The following is a 19,598-nucleotide window of genomic DNA, read 5'->3' on the forward strand; positions in this document are numbered from 1 at the left end:
ACATGTGCATGGTACATGGTACATATGAGTGGTAGTAGACCACTCTACAAGCTATGTGGGAAGCAGTGGGGCCTAGTGGCAAGAGCCCAGGCCTGGGAATCAGAGGACCTGGGTTCTAATCCCAGCTCCCCCTCCCCATGTCTGCTGGGTGGCCTTGGGCAAGTTGCTTCACCTCTCTGGGCCTCAGTTACCTCATCCGTAAAATGGGGATTAAATCCTACTCCCTCCTATTTAGACCGTGAGCCCCATGTTGGGTGAGGGCTCTGTCCAACCTGATTAACTTAAGTGCCCCAGCGCTTAGAACAGTAGTTGGCAGATAGAAACTTAACGCCTCAACACCTACACTAATACTAATATATTCAAGGAGGGACTGAGTTGAGCCCCTCTCTCCCTTACTAAATGAGGAGGTAGATCAGAGAGGGAGAGTGCGGCCAAAGGGTCCCACAGTGGCCGGTTGCAACTGCCTCTAGGCCTCACTCCCTAACTTATTTTATTTTTTTATTGGTATTTGTTAAGCACTTACTATGTGCCGGACACTGTACTAAGCGCAGGAGTACATATGACGTCATCAGGTTGGACAGAGTCCCTATCCCACATGTGGCTAACAGTCTTAATCCCCAGTTTATAGATGAGGTAACTGAGGCACAGAGAAATGAAGTGACTCATCCAAGGCCACACGGCAGATAAGTAGAGGAGCCGGGATTAGAACCCAGGTCCTCTCCACTAGGCCGTACTGCTTCTCTAGGCCTGGGGTCCCGACTCTCCAGCACTGCCTCCTCCAGCTGCAGCCGCCTCCGACCCAATCGAAAAGATGAGGCGGAAGGAAGTCAGGGCCAGCTTGGGGTGGGGGGGTGGCGAGGGAGGCCGTACCTGTTCTCGGGGGCGTTGGCCAGTGACGCCACGATGTTCTGCTCGATGAAGAAGAGCATGGACAGCAAAAAGCCCAGGCCCATGGCGCTCAGGGCCGCACCGGTGGACAGCAGGTGAACCGGCGCCAGCTCGAACAGGCTCTCGCTGGGGTTGTAGCTGAATTTGGACACTACCAGGGGGTGGGAAGGGGCTGTGAGGAGCCCACCCCCTTCCCATCCTGATTCTTTCCCCATCCCCACCCTGGCTCTGGTCTCCCCCACTCCTTCAGGCCCTCGGGCCCTCTTGCTCTAACGCCAAGGGAAGGGGCAAGTGCCACAGCCAAGTTGGTGCACTGAGCAGAACGTATCGCACCCTCACCCCCTGGTCGCTGTGTCCCCCTCCCCTCTTCCCACCTGGACTGCGCCCAACTGCGCCCGCCCCCCGGCTTCCTCCCGAGGCCGCTCACGTCAGCCGGCAATGTGGTTCCTGCTCCCATCGTCGGGGGGGATGGAAATACTGATCTACAAGGCCGGCCCCCGCCCAGACACCCCCACTCCTCTCCCCCGGGTGCCTCCGCCCCCCCCCACACCGTCCGCCGGACATCTGCAGCACGGCTGGGATGACCCAACTGGCCCAGCTCAGACTCAGGCCAGGGCCTGGAAGGTGGGCCCCGAACCCGGGCGGCTAGGGAAGAGGACTTGGCTTGGCGGAGGTGCCCTCGGGCAGGGCGGGGTGGGCGATACCACAGGGCACCCCCGGGGCGCACTCACTCTCTATCTCCCGGAAGAAATAGGAGCCCACGAGGGAGAAGGTGAGCACCGAGATGGGCAGCGCGCAGTCGGACAGGATCTCCCGGACGTGGGCGTGCAGGTAGGGGCTGCGGGGGGCAAGCACACCGGGAATTGCGTTTACTTCCGAAGCTGAGCGCCACTTCCGCCGGGGAGCCGGCCTGGATTGACCCTCGGCCTGATTCCAGTCACTCCAGCTCTCTGAGATTTTGAGCGTGTGTATGGGTGTGTGTCTTTTTCCTTACTCACCCATCAGACCTCGAAGGGAGGGACTCTATCTCCTCCCTCTGCCTCTCCCCCAACACCCAAGTGGATATGGGAGGGAGGGGTGGCGGGAGAGGGGCCTCCCCGACAAGCAGACCATCCGCCCTCCATCCCCCCCATCCCTTCCTTGGGTCCTAGGCCCCGTGCACTGTCCGGCTGGGCCCCGGGCCTTTCGCCCGCTCACCTCTTCTTGAACTGGTAGAGGGTGTGGCCCAGCCAGAGGGTCCCCAACATTAGCATGAGGCTCAGCACGGCTGTTTCCCTCCCGTAGTGCGCCAGCTCGTGCCCACCGGTCTGGTTCTGAGGGCACAGCGAGCCACCGACCGACGAGTTCACCAGGAGTGTAGTGTTGAGGCCGAGGAGGCCGCGGGATGCTTCTGTCGGATGGGGGTGGCCGCCCACGGGCTCGCCGTAGTAGTATTTCCTGAAAACTGATGGGAGGTGTCCTAGCGCGGCCCGGCCCATCTGGACTTCGTCTCTGAACCGGGTGCTGGTGGTACTCCCAGAACCCCCATCCCCGACTTTCCAGTGTCTGGCCCATTTGGTGCCTGGCTTCCCGATAGAACGCGTGCTGTGTGCTCGCTCTCCGGCCCGACGAGGGCATTTCCTGCTGCTTGTTGGTTCTAGACCTAACACTGTCCAGCTACAGCTGGGGGTTCCCATCTTGCTGAGGTTGGTTGGGGTAAAAACAATGGTGGGTCCCCCCTGTTCGCATCCTTCCTGGATCTGTAAACTCTACTTCTGTGCCCTCTCAGCCTGCACTATCCTGGTCCCTTCAGGACATCTCTCTGTCCACCCCCCAGGACACCCTGGCCGCCCTTCTTTGTCCTACTTTCTGGTTGCCTTAGACATAGTCACCAAAACTGCATGCGGGGACCTAATGGTTTTATAGAACAACTTCCAGAGATACACAGACACGTACAGACATGTACCACCCACACAAGTGTGCCCGCATGCACACAGACACACATACGCACTCATGATCACACAGCACAAACAATCAATCACTCGGTGGTATTTACTGAGCCATCACTATGTGCAAGGCACTATTCTAAATGATTGGGAAAGTATACTAAAGTAAATAGAGAATGCAATCAGCAATATTCGAGCTTCCCTAACGGTAGTAACACAATCATACGTTAATTGCATGTGTTTGTGAGGCTCAGTGGAAAGAACATAGGCTTGGGAGTCAGAGGTCGTGGATTCTAATCCTGGCTCCACCACTTGTCAGCTGTATGACTTTGGGCAAGTCACTTAACTTCCCTGTGCCTCAGTTGCCTCATCTGTAAAATGGGGATTAAGACTGTGAGCCCCACATGGGACAACCTGATTACCAGGTATCTCCCCCAGCACTTAGAACAGTGCTTGACACATAGTAAGCACTTAACAAATACCATCATTACTTAGTATTATTATTATTTATTAAGTAGATATGATCCTTGCCCTCAGGAAGCTCCAAGTCTAGTGAGGGAGACAGGCATTGAAATGAACTATGGGTAGGGGAAGCAAACCCTGTCCTCTCCCCGGTTCTCCCGTCACTGTAGACGACACTACCATCCTTCCCGTCTCACAAGCCCACAACCTTGGTATCATTCTTGATTCCGCTCTCTCATTCACCCCACACATCCAATCCATCACCAAAACCTGCCAGTCTCACCTCCACAACATCGACAAGATCTGCCCTTTCCTTTCCATGCAAACCTTTACCTTGCTGGTTCAATCTCTCATCCTATCCCGACTGGATGACTGTATCAGCCTCCTCTCTGATCTCCCATCCTCTCTCCGCTTCAATCTATACTGCATTCCGCTGCCTGGATTATCTTTGTACAGAAACACTCTGGGCATGTCACTCCCCTCCTCAAAAATCTCCTCACTCTTGGCTTCACAGCTCTCCATCACCTCGCCCCCTCCTACCTCACCTCCTTTCTCTCCTTCTACAGCCCAGCCCGTACCCTCCGTTCCTCTGCTGCTAACCTCCTCACTGTGCCTTTTTCTCGCTTGTCCCGCCATCGACCCCTGCCCCACGTCCTTCCCCTGGCCTGGAATGCCCTCCCCCTCCACACATCCACCAAACTAGCTCTCTTCCTCCCTTCACAGCCCTACTGAGAGCTCACCTCCTCCAGCAGGCCTTCCCAGACTTAGCCCCCTTTTTCCTCTCCTCCTCCCTTCCCCACAGCACTTGTATATAGTTGTACATATTTATTACTCTATTTTACTTGTACATATTTACTACTCTATTTTATTAATGATATGCATATAGCTAAAATTCTATTTATTCTGACGGTTTTGATTTTTTTTCACCTGTCTACATGTTTTGTTTTGTTGTCTGTCTCCCCGCTCTAGACTATGAGCCTGTTGTTGGGTAGGCACCGTCTCTATATTCATTCATTCATTCAATTGTATTTATTGAGCGCTCACTGTGTGCACAGCACTGTACTAAGCGCTTGGGAAGTACAAGCTGGCAACATACAGAGACGGTCCCTACCCAACAGCGGGCTCACAGTCTAGAAGTTGCCAACTTATACTTCCCAAGCACTTAGTACAGTGCTCTGCACACAGTAAGTGCTCAATAAATACAATTGAATGAATGAATGAATTGAATAGAAATCAGATTCTCAACACACACGCCCACGCCCATGCACACACATGCACACACAAACACTCACACCCTCTCTCTCTGTCTCTCTCACCGTCTCACAAACCTGATCTCCACAGTGGACATGGGTACATTGCTAAGGACTCAGTGAGCCAGGCAGGTCCTCAAATCTCCATGTCTCTGAGGGCCCTGAACCCCCAATTCATGATGTCAACCCCATCGGGCCCAGCTGGGTGCCCACCTCAGCCTGGCCCCAGCAGGAGCCCCATTCTGCCTGGGACTCTTGACATGAAATCGGGGAGGGGCGGGAACCAGGATGGGAGGGAGAGACCTTCAACGCCTTTCTCTGGCCCAGCTGGATAAGGGCTGGAGCGGAGTCCGGGGTGGGGCTGAGTAGGATTTGGGGGGCAAGGATGAGGCAGAGTTGGGCGCTTTCGGTTCAAGCAGGAAGCCCTGTCTGGCCTTGACCACGTTCCCTTGGATAATAATAATGATGATGATAATAATTGTGGTATTGTTTAAGGCTTACTATGTGCCAAACTCTGTACTAAGACTGTGAGCCCACTGTTGGGTAGGGACTGTCTCTAGATGTTGACAACTTGTACTTCCCAAGCGCTTAGTACAGTGCTCTGCACACAGTAAGCGCTCAATAAATACAATTGATTGATTGATTTGGGTGGAAACTAGCAAATTGGGTTGGACCCAGTCGCTGTCGCACGTGGGGCTCACAGTCTCAATCCCCATTTCACAGATGAGGTAACTGAGGCCCAGAGAAGTGACTTGAGCCAGGTCACCCAGAGACAAGTGGTGGAGCCAGGATTAGAACACATGACCCTTTGACTTCTAGGCCCGTTATTTTGATGCCAGCCAGAGCCAGAAGCTGGGAGGGGGCAGCAGGGTAAGGGGCTTCCGTGACACTGGGGGGAGCTCATTCTGGGGGGAAGAGTTGTCACGTTCCCCTGAAGGAGCACTGTGGGTTTGGGGGTTGAAGGGGTGGGGAGGGGTCACCGTGCCTAGAAGTCCCTTGCAGTCCTCAGCCCTGACCCACCCTGCATCAGCCTCCTCTCTGATTTCCCATCCTCCTGTCTCTCCCCGCTTCAGTCTATATTTCACTCTGCTGCCCGGATTATCTTTGTGCAGAAATGTTCTGGGAATGTTACCCCCCTCCTCAAAAATCTCCAGTGGCTCCCTGTCACCCTAGGAATCAAGCAAAAACTCCTCACTCTCGGCTTCAAGGCTCTCATCCCCTCGCCCCCTCCTACCTCACCTCCCTTCTCTCCTTCTACAGCCCAGCCCGCACCTTCCGCTCCTCTGCCGCTAACTTCCTCACTGTACCTCGTTCTCGCCTGCCCCGCCATCGACCCCCAGCCCACGTCCTTCCCCTGGCCTGGAATGCCCTCCCTCCGCACATCCGCCAAGCTAGCTCTCTTCCTCCCTTCAAAGCCCTACTGAGAGCTCGCCTCCTCCAGGAAGCCTTCCCAGATTGAGCCCCCTTTTTCCTCTCCTCCTCCCCTTCCCCCGCCCTACCTCCTTCCCCTCCCCACAGCACTTGTATATATTTGTACAGATCTATTACTCTATTTATTTTACTTGTACATATTTACTATTCTATTCATTTTGTTAATGATGTGCATATAGCTTTAATTCTAACTGTTCTGACGATTTTGACACCTGTCTACATGTTTTGCTTTGTTGTCTGTCTCCCCCTTCTAGACTGTGAGCCCATTGCTGGGTAGGGACCGTCTCTACATGGAGCCGACTTGTACTTTGCAAGCGCTTAGTACAGTGCTCTGCACACAGTAAGCGCTCAATAAATATGATTGAATGAATGAAGGAATGACCCTGGCACTGTTGATGCCTGTTCTGTCACCAGCCATAGACAGCTGGATGCTCCAGCTGCTCCCTTTGCTGCTTCCAGGAAAGGCAAAGGTCAAGATCAAACGACAGGATGGTGGCTCTGAGCGTTGGGAACGAGGGTCCGGGGGCTGGCGAGGAGTAGCCTCGGGCGTGAGGACTTCCTGTGCACTTCCCGAGCCCCTGGTCTGCCCAGCTCGGATGTAAGAGGTCCCTTTGCAGAACCCTGCATTGGCACTGCCTGTCCGGGCCGGCCATCCCAGTTGCCTGGTTGGACATGCTGCCCCTTGGGTGTCCGGGAGAGGCCCGACCCCACAAAGAGCCCCAGGGAGTGGGGGGACAGCAGACGGGAAGGGGGCCAGGACTCACTTTTGATGATCCCCTTGACGGCGTCGAGCACAAAGGTGATAGAGATGAATAGGGCGATGATCTCCTCCGTGGATCTGAGGCCGGCAGGCAGGGAGGCAGGAGGACCATAGGGTGGGGGGACAGATGGATGGACAGCAGTCGGTCATAGCCCGTGACATGTGGCCAAGATCAGAGGCCTCGCATAATAATAATAACAATAATAATAATCTTATGTCTCACCACCCCCGGCCCGACCGACGGACCCCTTTCATTCCTACTACATTTGCGATTGCAGCGTACTCTCCCAAGAGCTTAGTACAGTGCTCCGCACACAGTAAGTGCTCAATAAATACCTCTGACTGACTGACTCAAGACTGTAAACTTGTGGGCAGGGAACGTGTCTGTGGTTGTAGTGTACTCTCCCAAGAGCTTAGTACAGTGCTCTGCACACTGTAAGTGCTCAGTATATACGAGTGGCTGACTAGGTCACACTGGGGCCTTGTGAATGAACTGGGGAAGCTCACCCCTTTTCTGGTCCACAGCCCCGGGATACAACTACCAGGGGCTCCGCCCCGACCCCAGGGAACCATCCTGCTGGGACCCGGCCTGCTCCCTCCCTTGCGAGGGGTCTGCCCAGCCCAGGCCCCGGCCGCCCCTGCCACCGGGAACCCACCTCTTGAAGAGCTTCATGACCAGGCTAAAGTTGAAGAGGGCGTAGAGGGCAAGGAAGAAGCTGTTCCACAGCCCCGTCCAAGCGTAGAAGGCGTGGAAGTCCAGGCTGTAGTCATCGCAGATGCCCCGGATCACTGAAAGGCATCAGCCGCTCACCGGCGGGAAGGACACATGGACGCACAGACACCCGCTCTAGCCAGTCTCCCGGCCCGGACCCCAGCCCGCACAGACTGGCAGTTCCACCCGCCAACCATGGGAGCTCCCCTGGGGGCCTGTGGGTTGGGGACAGGACCCTCCTTCCTTCTCCTCTTCATCCCTACAGGAGTCCACAGCTTTCCTGGAATCTCAGAGGTTCCCCCTTCGAAGCCTTACTGAAGGCACATCCCCTCCAAGAGACCTTCCCCGACTAATTCCTTCTTTCCTCTTTTCCACCTTCCTCCCTCAGCCTCCTATCTAAACTCAGAGGCCCCCTTCACAGACTCATTGAAGGCCCGTCTCCTCCAATAGGCCTTCCCTGACGAAGTTCTCCTTTCCTCTTTTCCCTCTCCCTTCTGCGTCACCCTGACTTGCTCCCTTTATTCATCTCCTCTCCCAGCCCCACAGCACTTCATTCATTCATTCATTCAATTGTATTTATTGAGAGCTTACTGTGTGCAGAGCACTGTACTAAGCACTTGGGAAGTACAAGTCGCAACATATAGAGACGGTCCCTACCCGACAAGGGGCTCACAGTCTAGAAGGGGGAGACAGACAACAAAACAAAACATGTAGACACTTACTTCCGTATCTGTCATATATTGATTTGTATTAATGTCTGTTCCCCATCTAGACTGTAAGCTTGTTGTGGGTACTTTACCAAGCTCTGAGGACAGTGCTTTGTATACAGTTAAATGCTCAATAAATACAAGTGAATGAATGAAGGAAAGGCCCCAAATCCAAGGCGGGACCGGAGAAGGCAGTGGCAACAGCAGGGCCAGGCCGACACCACAAAAGGAAACGTGGGGGTTTTGGCCTGATTGGCCCCCAGTCCCGATAGCGTCAATCTCCAGCAGCCCGGGGCTGGGGAGGGGGCTGGAAGGGACTGGAGGTTGGGGGGATCTCAGAGAGGCAGCCCACCCGGGGCCAAGAGAAGGGCACAGACCGGCACATGAGGCAGTCGCATGGCACAGGATCAGCCCTGTCTTATCTGGGGCCATCCTGGCCCCGGATTTGGCCCCTCTCCAAAAGGGTCAGTCAGTCAATGGTAATTATTGCATGCGTAGTGTGTGCAGAGCACTGTACTAAGCACTTGGGAGGATGCAGTAGAAGGGCATAACAGACACACTCCCTGCCCACAGATGAGCTTACAGTCTAGAGGTCAGGCCCCCCCTTGGTGGCACCCTGCCCACTGGCACCACAGGAGCTCAGTGGGTACGAGCAGACATGGGCCCATTGGGGCTGGCTGTGTTGGGAGCCGGGCCCTGCCCACACCCTTGTCCCCCGGCCTGGCCCGATGTGCTCTGCCCTTACCGTTGATGTAGAGCGCCAGGGGGGCGGTGGTCAGGAGCACGACCAGGGGCTGCCCAGAGAACAAGGCGTACAACAGCCCACCAATGCACTGGCCCACGATAGTCTTCTGCACATCTGCAAAATGGACCGACAGGTGGGAAGCGGCCCCACCGCCCCCAGGACGGCCCCCAGGGAGCGTGGGGGTACGATGGGGGGCTGCATTAGCTTCCTGGGGGAGGGGTCTGTCCAAAGTAGGCCAGACCTTAAGAGTTGGCACCGGACAGCTGGCCAGAAGGATGGGTTTGTCCAGCTGGGAGTCCCCAGCCCCTCCCTGAGGGCTCCACACAGACCCAGTGGACCTCACGGGAGGAGATATAATGATAATAATGATGGTATTTGTTAAGCGCTTACTATGGTCAAACACTGTTCTAAGCACTGGGGTAGACACAAGTTAATCGGGTTGGACTTCAGTCCCTGTCCACATCAGGCTCACAGTCTTCATCCCCGTTTTTACAGATGAGGACACGGAGGCCCAGGGAAGTGAAGCGACAGATGAGGTCACTGAGGGACAGAAAAGTGAAGTGCCAGGCCCAAGATCACACAGCAGACAAGAGGCAGAGACAGGATTAGAACCCAAGTCCTTCGATTTCCAGGCCTGTGCCACTTGCCTGCTGTGTGACCTTCAGCAAGGCACTTGACTTCTCTGGGCCTCAGTTACCTCATCTGTAAAATGAGGATTGAGACTGTGAGCCTCACACAGGCCAGGGACTGTCTTCACCCTGACAACTGTGTCTCTACCCCAGTGCTTCGTACAGTGTCCGGCACAGAGTAAGCACTTAACAAATACCTCAATTATTATTATTATTATTATTATAATCGCTACCCAGTAGGCCACGCTGCTTCCCAAGGCATGACCCAGACCGGTCCGAACCCCAGGGTCGTGACCCCAGCCCATCCCAACTTAGACTGGCAACCTGATTGGGCCCGACCTGCCTCTGTGCCCGGTCCCCCACTTCCAGCCGACTAAGATGGGGGGATCCGGGGAAGGGAGGGGGATTGGGACAGGCTGGTCCCTGCCCCCTCCCACCCACTGGCATCGCGGGCCCCGAGGTGAGAGCAGAGCTTTACCGATGGCACCGTGTGTGTTCTCGTCGTTGAGGGAGCCAAAGGCGATGGTAGGCAACAGGCAGGCGAAGTACAGGAAGATCATGGTGGTGATGTACTTCCCCACCGCCTTGTTGCTTCCGATTATGCCTAGTAGGATCGTGACAACAAAAACGATCATTGCTGGGGTATAATTTAAGCATTTACTATGTGCCAAGTGCTGTACTGAGCGCTGGGATAGGTAGGAGCAGGTGAGACACGGTCCCTGTCTCCGTACCACATGGGGTTCACGGACTAAGGGGGAGGGAGAAAAGGTGTTTGGTTAATAATAATAATTATGGTAATAATAATAATAATAATGATGGTATTTGTTAAGCGCTTACTATGTGCAAAGCACTATTCTAAGTGCTGGGGGGATACAAGGTGATCAGGTTGTCCCACGTGGGGCTCACAATCTTCATCCCCATTTGACAGATGAGGGAACTGAGGCACATAGAATAATAATAATAATAATGATGGTATTTGTTAAGCGCTTACTATGTGCAAAGCACTGTTCTAAGCACTGGGGGGAAACAAGGTGATCAGGTTGTCCCACGTGGGGCTCACAGTCTTAATCCCCACTTTACAGATGAGGGAACTGAGGCACAGAGAAGTGAAGTGACTTGCCCCAAGTCACACAGCTGACAATTGGTGGAGCCAGGATTTGAACCCACAACCTCTGACTCCAAAGCCTGGGCTCTTTCCACTGAGCCACACTGCTTTAAGTGCTTACTATGTGCCAAACACAGTTCTAAGTGCTGGAGTAGATACAAGGTAATCAAGCTGGACACAGTCCCTTTGTCATATAGGGCTCCCTCTCTTAATACCCATTTTACAGATGAGGTAACTGAAATCCAGAGAAGTACCCAAGGTCACACAGCAGACGTGTCGGAGCCAGGATTAGAACCCAGGTTCTTCTGACTCCCAAGCCCGGGCTCCGTTCACTAAGCCGGGGTTGGGCAGCCCAGAGGAGGGGGCCAAGATCTGCCCCAGGACGGGGAAGATTCAGAGCGACCGATGGCTGTGAATTCTGCTTTCCGAGGGGTTGGGTTGGGGGGCTTGGAACCCGAGACAAAACCCCAGGCTCCTCACGAGGTCATTAGGTTTAGCCCCCCGCTTCTGGGAGGGGGCTGCTCCAACCCAGCAGGACTTGAGAAGTCTCGAGAAGCAGTACGGACTAGTGGATAGGGCAGGGTCCAAGGAGTCAGAAGGACCTGGGTTCTAATCCCAACCCTGCCACTTGTCCGCTGCGTGACACGGGGCGAGTCACTTCACTTCTCCGGGCATCAGTTCCCTCATCTGTGAAATGAGGATTAAGACTGTGAGCCCTCCGTGGGACTGTGCCCAACCTGATCATCTGGTATCTACCCCAGTGCTTAGAACAGTGCCTGGCACATAGTACGTGCTTAACAAATACCGCAGTTGTTATTATTATTTTCCAAGATGCATCTCAACCGTTTAAATCAGGGTGAATCACGCTGGCGTGGGCTGGGCCCGAGGCAGTCTCAGCGGGCAGGGGGATGGGCAAGAAGACTTCTGGGGGAGGCAATGCCACCACCCCCCCGCCCACCTCCACACACACACTCTCCGGTGTGTGTCTGCAGGTGACACTCTTCCGCGTCCCCTGGCTTCAGTGGGAACCCAGAATTTCCTGCCGGGATATTGAGCATCGGGCTTGGCTCTGTCCCCTACCCTCTTTGTTCCACAAAAGCCGGCTGGCAGCTGCCAATGCCCCAGACGTAGAAACCAGTTTCCAGCTCCCTCCCTCCTGCCACACCCAGAGCCCAGCAAGACCCCGGCTGACCCTCTGGTTGCCTACCATCGGTGAAGTCCAGCGCGTACACTGGGAATCGCCGGGCAATGTCGTCCAGGATGCCCTTCCCGACCCGGAAGAAGTCGTTCAGCTGCGGGAGGACGGAGACGTCGGGGTCAGGGCCAGGAGAGCCTGAACAGCAGCCCCCCTTATCTCCATCCCTTCCCCCAGCTGCTTCCAAAATGCAACCTCGACCGACTCTCTCTTATCTGCCCCGCGGCTGAGGTGCAGATAACGTACCCGAGCAGACAAAACAGAACGAAGGAGGTGGTGGCATGAGAAGGGGCCGTGAGAACTCTTTACGGAAGGAGATGCCACAGTCGCTCTCGGCCCCCCATTCCCTGGTTCCCTCCCCCGGGAAGCCCTTCTGCCTGTCTCATCTCCATCCTTTCCACTGCCATTTAAAACCAACTCCTTTAGTTTTGCTCCTGGTGGAAATGGAGAAGTAGAAGCAGCATGGCCTGGTGGATAGAGCCCGGGCCTGGGCGTCAGAAGGGCCTGAGTTCTCATCCTGCCTCCACCACCAGTCTGCTATGTGACCTTGGGCAAGTCACTTCACTTCTCTGGGCTTCAGTGACCTCATCTGTAAAATGGGCATGAAGACTGTGAGCCCAGTGTGGGACAGGGACTCTCTCCAACCCTATTTGCTTATATCCCCTTAGTGCTGTGCCTGGCACCTAGTAAACACTTCACAAATATCACAATTATACTCACTATTATTATTATTACTGTATTCGTTAAGCGCTTACTAGGTTTCAGGAACTTGTACTAAGTCCTGGGCTAGAAACAAATCATCAGGTTGGACACAACTCATTTCCTAAACGGGGTTGCCAGCCTTCATCCCATTTTAGAGATGAGGGAACTGAGGCCCAGAGAAGTGAAGTGACTTGCCCGAGGTCACACGGCAGACAAGTGGCAGAGCCAGGATGAGAACCCAGGTCCGGGCTCTAACCATCAGGCCACACTGAAGAACCTTTTGCTTCTTCTCCGAGTGGAGCAGGCTGCCTGGCAGGATGGGCCCGGGCCCGTGGCTGCAAGGCCTTGGAAGAGGGTGGAGAACTCGTTAGGCCCCGGGTTTTTCCCTGCTGGGGTGGTGGCCAACCGGGCTTTTCCAGGTGTCTGCCCGCTGGGTGGAGAGTGGCAGGGGGGCTAGAGGGCAAACCCGAGCCCCCCACCTGGCATCCAGGGGACGAAAGGGTTTGCCACCAACTCCGGGCCTGGTCCTTGGGAGCGGGCATCAGAGACTTTGATGGGAGACAGACACATCCTGGCCCCACTCCCCGTCCATCTGGCTCCTTGGGATGATCCCCCCTGGAGACCCACCCGGAGGGGCTTGTGGCCGGGCTCCTTGAGGGTCTCGCTGAGGCCAGCCGGCAGGGGTTGATTGACCACGGTCAGCAAATGCCGCTGGTGCACCAGGGCTTCCTTGAACTCCTCCTCCGTCTTGGTCTCCAGCAGCTTCAGGCGGAAGGTGATGTCGGAAAACATCGTGGCGAAGGTCCGCCCCACCTCCGTGGCCGTCTTCGTGCTCTTCTGTCGGGGCCGTGGCCGGGGATGGGGAGATAAAGAAAAAGAGGCAGAAATAGGGGGTTTTGGAGGAGCACCAGGCTGGGCTGAAACTGCGAGGCAGGGAAGGAAATTCACCCTCCACTTGCTAACTGCTCTGTGCTCGAGGAGCTGGAAATCTGACGATGGTAATAAGACAGATGTCTCGACTGCTTACTACGTGTCCAGCACTGTGCTCAGCACTGGGGCGGATACAAGATAATCAGATCTAACCCAATCCCTGTTCCACCTGGGGTTCACAGTCTAAGGAAGAGAGGGGAAGAGGTATTTTATCCCCATTTTGCAGAGGAGGAAACTGAGGCTCAGAGAGGGTAAGAAACTTGTCAGGCAAGTGGCAAAGCTGGGACTGGAACTTGAGACTCCCGACTCGCAATTTTTTTTTTTAATGGTATTTGTTAAGCGCTCACTATGTGCCGGGCACCGTACTAAGCGCTGGCGTAATATGCATGCTAATCATGTCGAAAACGGTCCGTGTCCCACACGGGGCTCCCAGTCTTCATCCCCACTTCACAGACGCGGGAACTGAGGCCCAGGGAAGTGAAGTGACCTGCCCGAGATCACACAGCGGACAGGTGGCGGAGCCGGGATTGGAACGCAGGTCCTTTTGACTCCCAAGCTCGTGCTGTTTCCGCTAACCAATACTGCCTCCTCCTATGATGGAGGAGAAAGGGCTCACGTGTGTGTGCAAATACACACACACACGTACACACAAACGTGTAGGAGCATCCCGAGCACAGGGGGTGGGGGATGGAGGAAGAGACGGGGTACGACTGCCGGCCTCAGCTCCTCTCCTCTGAGCTGCTCAGCCAGGAGCCCCCCCGGCCCGTGGCGAGGGGCTGGGGCCGGGCCAGGCCGGGCAGGGGCGTCCAGTCCACCCACTCTGCGGACCCACGGGGGGCACTCACCATCTTGGGCGGTGCCAGCACGAGGATGACGAAGCGCACCTCACAGGAGTTCTCTCCCCAGTTCTGAGGCCGCTCCAGGCGGCTGATACACACGTGGCGCCTTTGCAGGGTCTTGATGGTGCAGCTGGAGGAGTGGTGGGGGGAGAGGGCGCATCACAAGTCACCCACAGACAACACAAACCCACGGAGGATCCAACCCCCTTTTCCTTGGTTTCTTTTGTTTTTATGGTATTTGTATTGGTTACTAGAAACAGCGGGGCTTAGTGGCAGGAGCAGGGGCTTGGGAGTCGGAGGTCGTGGGTTTTAATCCCAGCTCTGCCACTTATCAGCTGTGTGACTTTGGGCAAATTAGTTGTGCCTCAGTTATCTCATCTGTAAAATGGGGATTAAGACTGTGAGCCCCACATGGGACAAACTGATTTACCTTGCACGTACCCCGCGTTTAGAACAGTGCTTGGCCCCACATGGGACAACCTGATTACCTTGTATGTACCCCATGTTTAGAAGAGTGCTTGGCACATAGTAAGCGCTTAACAAATACCATCATTAAGTGCCAGGCATTGTTCTAAGCGCTGGGGTAGGTACAAGGTCATCAGGTTGGACATAGTCCCTGTCCCACTTGGGGCTCACAGTCAATCCTCATTTTTACAAACGAGGGAACTGAGGCCCGGAGAAGTGAAGTGACTTGCAGACAGCAGACCACTGGTAGAGCTGGGATTAGAACTCAGGTCCTTCTGACTCCCAAGCCCAGTTTCCATCCATTAGGCCACACTGCTTCCCGGAGTTGGTGGTATCCTGGGGCCTTCCCATTGTCCCTGGGGAGATGCTCAAAGAAGCATCCCATTCGGGGCTATGGAGATGGTCCCCCCAAGATGGGAAAGAGTCCAGGGCCCGGCCCCTGGGCAGGCCTGTTGACCCCGTTCTGGGGGACGGGGCTGGAGGCTGGGGGGGCGTGGAAGGACAGGTACATACATGATGCAGAGCCAGGACTGCTGGTACTGGACTCCCGTCACCGTGGCCGTTACCCCCTGGATAGTGTCCGAGAGAAGGTGGACTAGGGAGACAAAGACACGTGGTGTCACGCGGAAAACCGACTGAGCCCTCTTTACCTCTTCTCCCACTCCCTTCTGCATCGCCCTGCCTTGCTCCTTTGATTCATTCCCCTCTCCCAGCCTCACAGCATTTCTGTCCATAGCCCTAATTTTATTTATTAAATTGTCAACTCTCCGGTGTTTCCAGTGACAATGTATGGATCCGAAAGCTGGACAGTGAAAAGAACACAGAACATCGACTCTTTTGAAATGTGGTGCTGGAGAAGGCTTTTGCGAATACTATGGACTGCCCCGAAAGGCAAACAAATGGATTTTAGAGCAAATTAAACCAAAGTGGTCTTTGGAAGGCCAAATGACTCGACTTAGTTTAGCATTTATTCATTAGATTAGCATTAGTCATCCGGAGGACTATTCTGGAGAAGACACGAATGCTAGAAAAATTCCAGGGAAAACGTGGAAGAGGTAGACCAGCAGCTAGATGGATAGGGACCACAACAATGATAACGGAAGGACCGTTAGAAAGGCTGCAGATTATGGAGGGTACAGGACGTTCTGGAGAAAGTATAGTCATGGAGTCGCTATGAATCGGAAACTACTCGACGGCACTTAATAATAATAACATTAATGTCTGCCTCCCCCTCTAGACTGTAAGCTATGGTGGGCAGGGAATGTGTCTGCTATAATGTTATATTGTTTTCTCCCAAGCGCTTAGTACAGTGTTCTGCACATAGTAAGCGCTCAATAAATACGAGTGACTGCCCTCCCGTCGCTGCCTCTCCTGGCCAACGAAGCCCTTTTTTCCCTATGCTCCCTCTCCCTTCTGCATCATCTGTGCCCTAGGATCACTGATCTTCGGACATTTGGTATTGGCCCCACTCCCAACCCCACAGCGCTTATGTACATATCTTTAAATTACATGTTGTAAAGTATGTATTGTTTTACATTAATGCCTGTCTCCCCCTCAGAATTGTAAGCTCATCATGGGCAGGGGCTGTGTCTGCTAATTCTCCTGTACTGTACTCTCCCAAGTGCTCAGTACAATGCTCTGCACATAGTAAGCACTTAATAAATACCACTGATCGACTGATTGAATGCCAGGAATTCCCTCGGGGACTGAGGCTGCGGAGACCAGCACTGGGAGAAGGAAGAGGAGGAAGAGGAGGAAGAGCAGCAGGAAGAGGAGGAGCAAGAGGCGTGATCCCTGATCTTAGTCTGGACGTTCCTTGAGGGCAGGGATCATGTCTACCAATTCTACTGTGTTGCTCTCTCCCAGATATTTAGTACAGTGCTCCGCAATCAATAATATGTATCGAGCTCTTACTGTGGACAGAGCACTGCATTAAGCACTTGGGAGAGTGCCACACAACAATACAACAGACGCATTCCCCGTCCTCAGTGAGGTTACGGTCTGGAGGTAAGTGCTCGATATATCTCACTGATCGATCGATTGGTTGATTTCCACTGGGGAGACATGAGTGAGACATAGCCACAATCTAAGACCCCACAGTCCCCCACCCCCCTCTGTTATGTCCTGGGTCAAGGCCTCCTCCTCTAAGAAGCCTTCTAGGATGTCCCCGCTTCCTTCATCTGTCCTCTCCCTTTACTCCCTGCTGCCGTGGGTGGATCTGTCTGTCCACAGGGATGGGTCTGTGAGCCCATCAGTGGGGTTGTGTGTGTGTGTGTGTATGTGTGTGTGACCGCCCACGCGCCTCAGCCCGTTTACCGTTGCCCTCGCGGGGGGTGCCAGAGTCGGTGAACAGGGTGCTCATGATCTTGTCGAAGTTGCAGTTGGGCTCGGCGCTGTCGGCGTCCTCGGCGAAGTGCCTGAGCATCTTGCGCAGGACGTCGTCCAGGGACGTGGCCGTCTCGTCCAGGAGGATGCTGGCCCGGGCCAGGAAGCCGTCCAGGTCCCGGTGCGCCCGGATCTCCTCCTCGAAGTTCTTCAGCTTCAGGTACTGGGGGGGGGCACGGGGTCGGGGGAGGGTGGTGGGCGACCAGGGCCCCGGGGCGGGGCAGAGCGTCTGAGGGTGGCTCCGACAGGCCCGGGCACAGCAGCGGGGTTTGGCCAGACAGGCCTGAGCCAGAGTGACCGGAGGGTGTGTGCATGCTGGGGGACGGGCTGGTGCAGCAGCAAGAAAAACAGGGGTCAGACCACGGGAAGGACCCTGGGGGCCGGGAGAGGTCTGCATTCAACCCCACCATTCATTCATTCAATCGTATTTAATTGAGCACTTACTGTGTGCAGAACACTGTACTAAGAACTTGGGAGAGGATAATCCAGCACTAAACAGGCACATTCCCTGCCCACAACAAGCTCACGCCAGACCCTTAGTTGAGGCCTTCATGTCACTCAGCCAGTCAATCATATTTACTGAGTGCTTCCTGTGTGCAAAACCCTGGACTACGCGTTTGGGAGAAGACAATAGCACAATAAACAGACACACTTCCTGACCACAGCAAGCTTTCAGTCTAGGAGGGGAGACACATAGTAATACACCTGATCCTCTCAGGTCTCACGCTATCCCCCCAGATGAAGCCCAGGGCAGCTCTGGAGTGATGGGGAGGTTGGGGGGGAGGAGGGTAGACCACGGGGGTGCAGGGTGGACTCACCTTCCTGGAAGTGTGGAGAAGCACACAGCCAGATCCTTCGCTGTCTGTGGGGAGAAGAACAGAGCACTGGGGAGACAGTGGAGACCCTGGCCATGGTTAAGGAGGGGAGGGGGCTACTGGGGTAGGGAAGGGATGGGGTGGCCAGCCCAGGGTACCCCCATTTTTCCACCAGTTCCCCCCACCACCACGCCATGACCTGGGGCAAACTACTGCTCCACTCTAAGCCCAGTTAGCCCCTGACGATCCTGCCACCCCCGACAAACCCGGGCCAGGCCAGGGAACAGGGTTGAGTTTCCCCCCCGGGTGGGTGGGCCCCTCAGCCTCTGGAGCGGGAGCTTGGGGGGGAAAGGGAGGTGGGCGGGGGGCAACGGCAGCCCCCAGGCTGGTCACACCTGCGAGGCTCTGCTGGACCTCCAAGTTGACGTTGACAAAGAAGCGGATGCTGTCGCCGGACACGATGGAGGAGTTGACCGTGTCGAAGAGCTCCTCCCCGGGGCCGCCCTCCTTGGCCTCGCACCCATCGTCCGTGTCACACTTCAGGTACCCTGTGGGGACAGCGGGGACAATGGGATTGGCAGGGGGCACTGGCACGGGCCCGGCGCGGCCCTGCCCACTCTGGCTAGGGCTCCAGCAGGGGCATATCCAATTTGATGTGCCCCAAACTAAACTTCACCTTCCCTCCCTTCCCAAATCTTCTAATAATCATCACTGTGGCATTTGTTAAGCACCTACTGTGTGCCAGGCACTGTACTAAGCACTCGCCTCCCTTCCCGAACCCTCTCCTAATAATCATCATTGTGGCATTTGTTACGCACCTACTATGTGCCAGGCACTGTACTAAGCATTAGTCTCCCTTCCTAAATCCTCTCATAGTAATCAGCGTTGTGGTATTTAATAATTGCGGTATTTGTACAGCGCTTACTATGTGCCAAGCACTGTACTAAGCGCTGGTGGGGGGGGGGCGGGTACAAGCAAATCGATTTGGACACAGTCCCTGTCCCACCTGGGGCTCACAGTCTTAATCCCCATTTTACAGATGAGGCAACTGAGGCCCAGAGAATTTGAGTGACTTGCCCAAGGTCATGCAGGAGAAAAGTGTCAGAGCTGGGATTAGAATCCAGGTCCTTCTGACTCCCAGGTGGGCACTCTAACCACTAGACCATGCTGAAGGCAGCATTTGTTAAGCATCTACTATTTCCCAGGCACTATACTGAGCGTTTGCCTCACTTCCAAAATCCTCTCCCAATAATCATCACTGTGGTATTCAGTAAGCACTTACCGTGTGCCAGGCACTGCACTAAGTGCTGGGGAAAATACAAGCTAATCAGGTTGGACACAGTCTCCGTCCCCCATGGGGCTCACAGTCTTCACCCCCCTTTTACAGATGAGATAACTGAGGCTCAGAGAAGTGGTGTGCAGGAGAAGAGGCCAGGGCTTGTGATCGGGGATGGGGGGCAGGGGCTCGATTGGGGAGAAGTCATAATAATAATAATAATGATGGTATTTGTTAATCGCTTACTCTGTGCAAAGCACTGTTCTAAGCGCTGGGGAGGTTACAAGGTGATCAGGTTGTCCCACTGGGGGCTCACAGTTTTAATCCCCGTTTTACAGATGAGGTAACTGAGGCACAGAGAAGTTGAGTGACCTGCC

The 19,598-nt window shown here is 54.9% G+C and overlaps 1 protein-coding gene across 3 annotated transcripts in view; it reads right to left on the reverse strand.

Annotated features, from left to right (window-relative positions):
- SLC4A11 (solute carrier family 4 member 11) overlaps positions 1-19,598 on the reverse strand; it is a 67,074-nt gene that overhangs the window by 3,772 nt on the left and 43,704 nt on the right. For all 3 annotated transcript variants that reach the window (XM_038745018.1, XM_038745020.1, XM_038745019.1), the window contains 14 exons: positions 18,341-18,493; positions 17,949-17,992; positions 17,062-17,293; positions 15,259-15,340; positions 14,287-14,410; positions 13,139-13,348; positions 11,822-11,906; positions 9,988-10,113; positions 8,881-8,994; positions 7,373-7,505; positions 6,721-6,794; positions 2,086-2,332; positions 1,620-1,726; positions 871-1,039 (listed from right to left, as the gene is read on the reverse strand). In XM_038745018.1, the coding sequence (XP_038600946.1) occupies positions 871-1,039; positions 1,620-1,726; positions 2,086-2,332; positions 6,721-6,794; positions 7,373-7,505; positions 8,881-8,994; positions 9,988-10,113; positions 11,822-11,906; positions 13,139-13,348; positions 14,287-14,410; positions 15,259-15,340; positions 17,062-17,293; positions 17,949-17,992; positions 18,341-18,493 (1,900 nt within the window). The remainder of the gene's footprint in view (positions 1-870; positions 1,040-1,619; positions 1,727-2,085; positions 2,333-6,720; positions 6,795-7,372; positions 7,506-8,880; positions 8,995-9,987; positions 10,114-11,821; positions 11,907-13,138; positions 13,349-14,286; positions 14,411-15,258; positions 15,341-17,061; positions 17,294-17,948; positions 17,993-18,340; positions 18,494-19,598) is intronic.

This window comes from Tachyglossus aculeatus, chromosome 4 (genome assembly GCF_015852505.1).
Source record: "Tachyglossus aculeatus isolate mTacAcu1 chromosome 4, mTacAcu1.pri, whole genome shotgun sequence".
Classification (NCBI taxonomy): domain Eukaryota; kingdom Metazoa; phylum Chordata; class Mammalia; order Monotremata; family Tachyglossidae; genus Tachyglossus; species Tachyglossus aculeatus.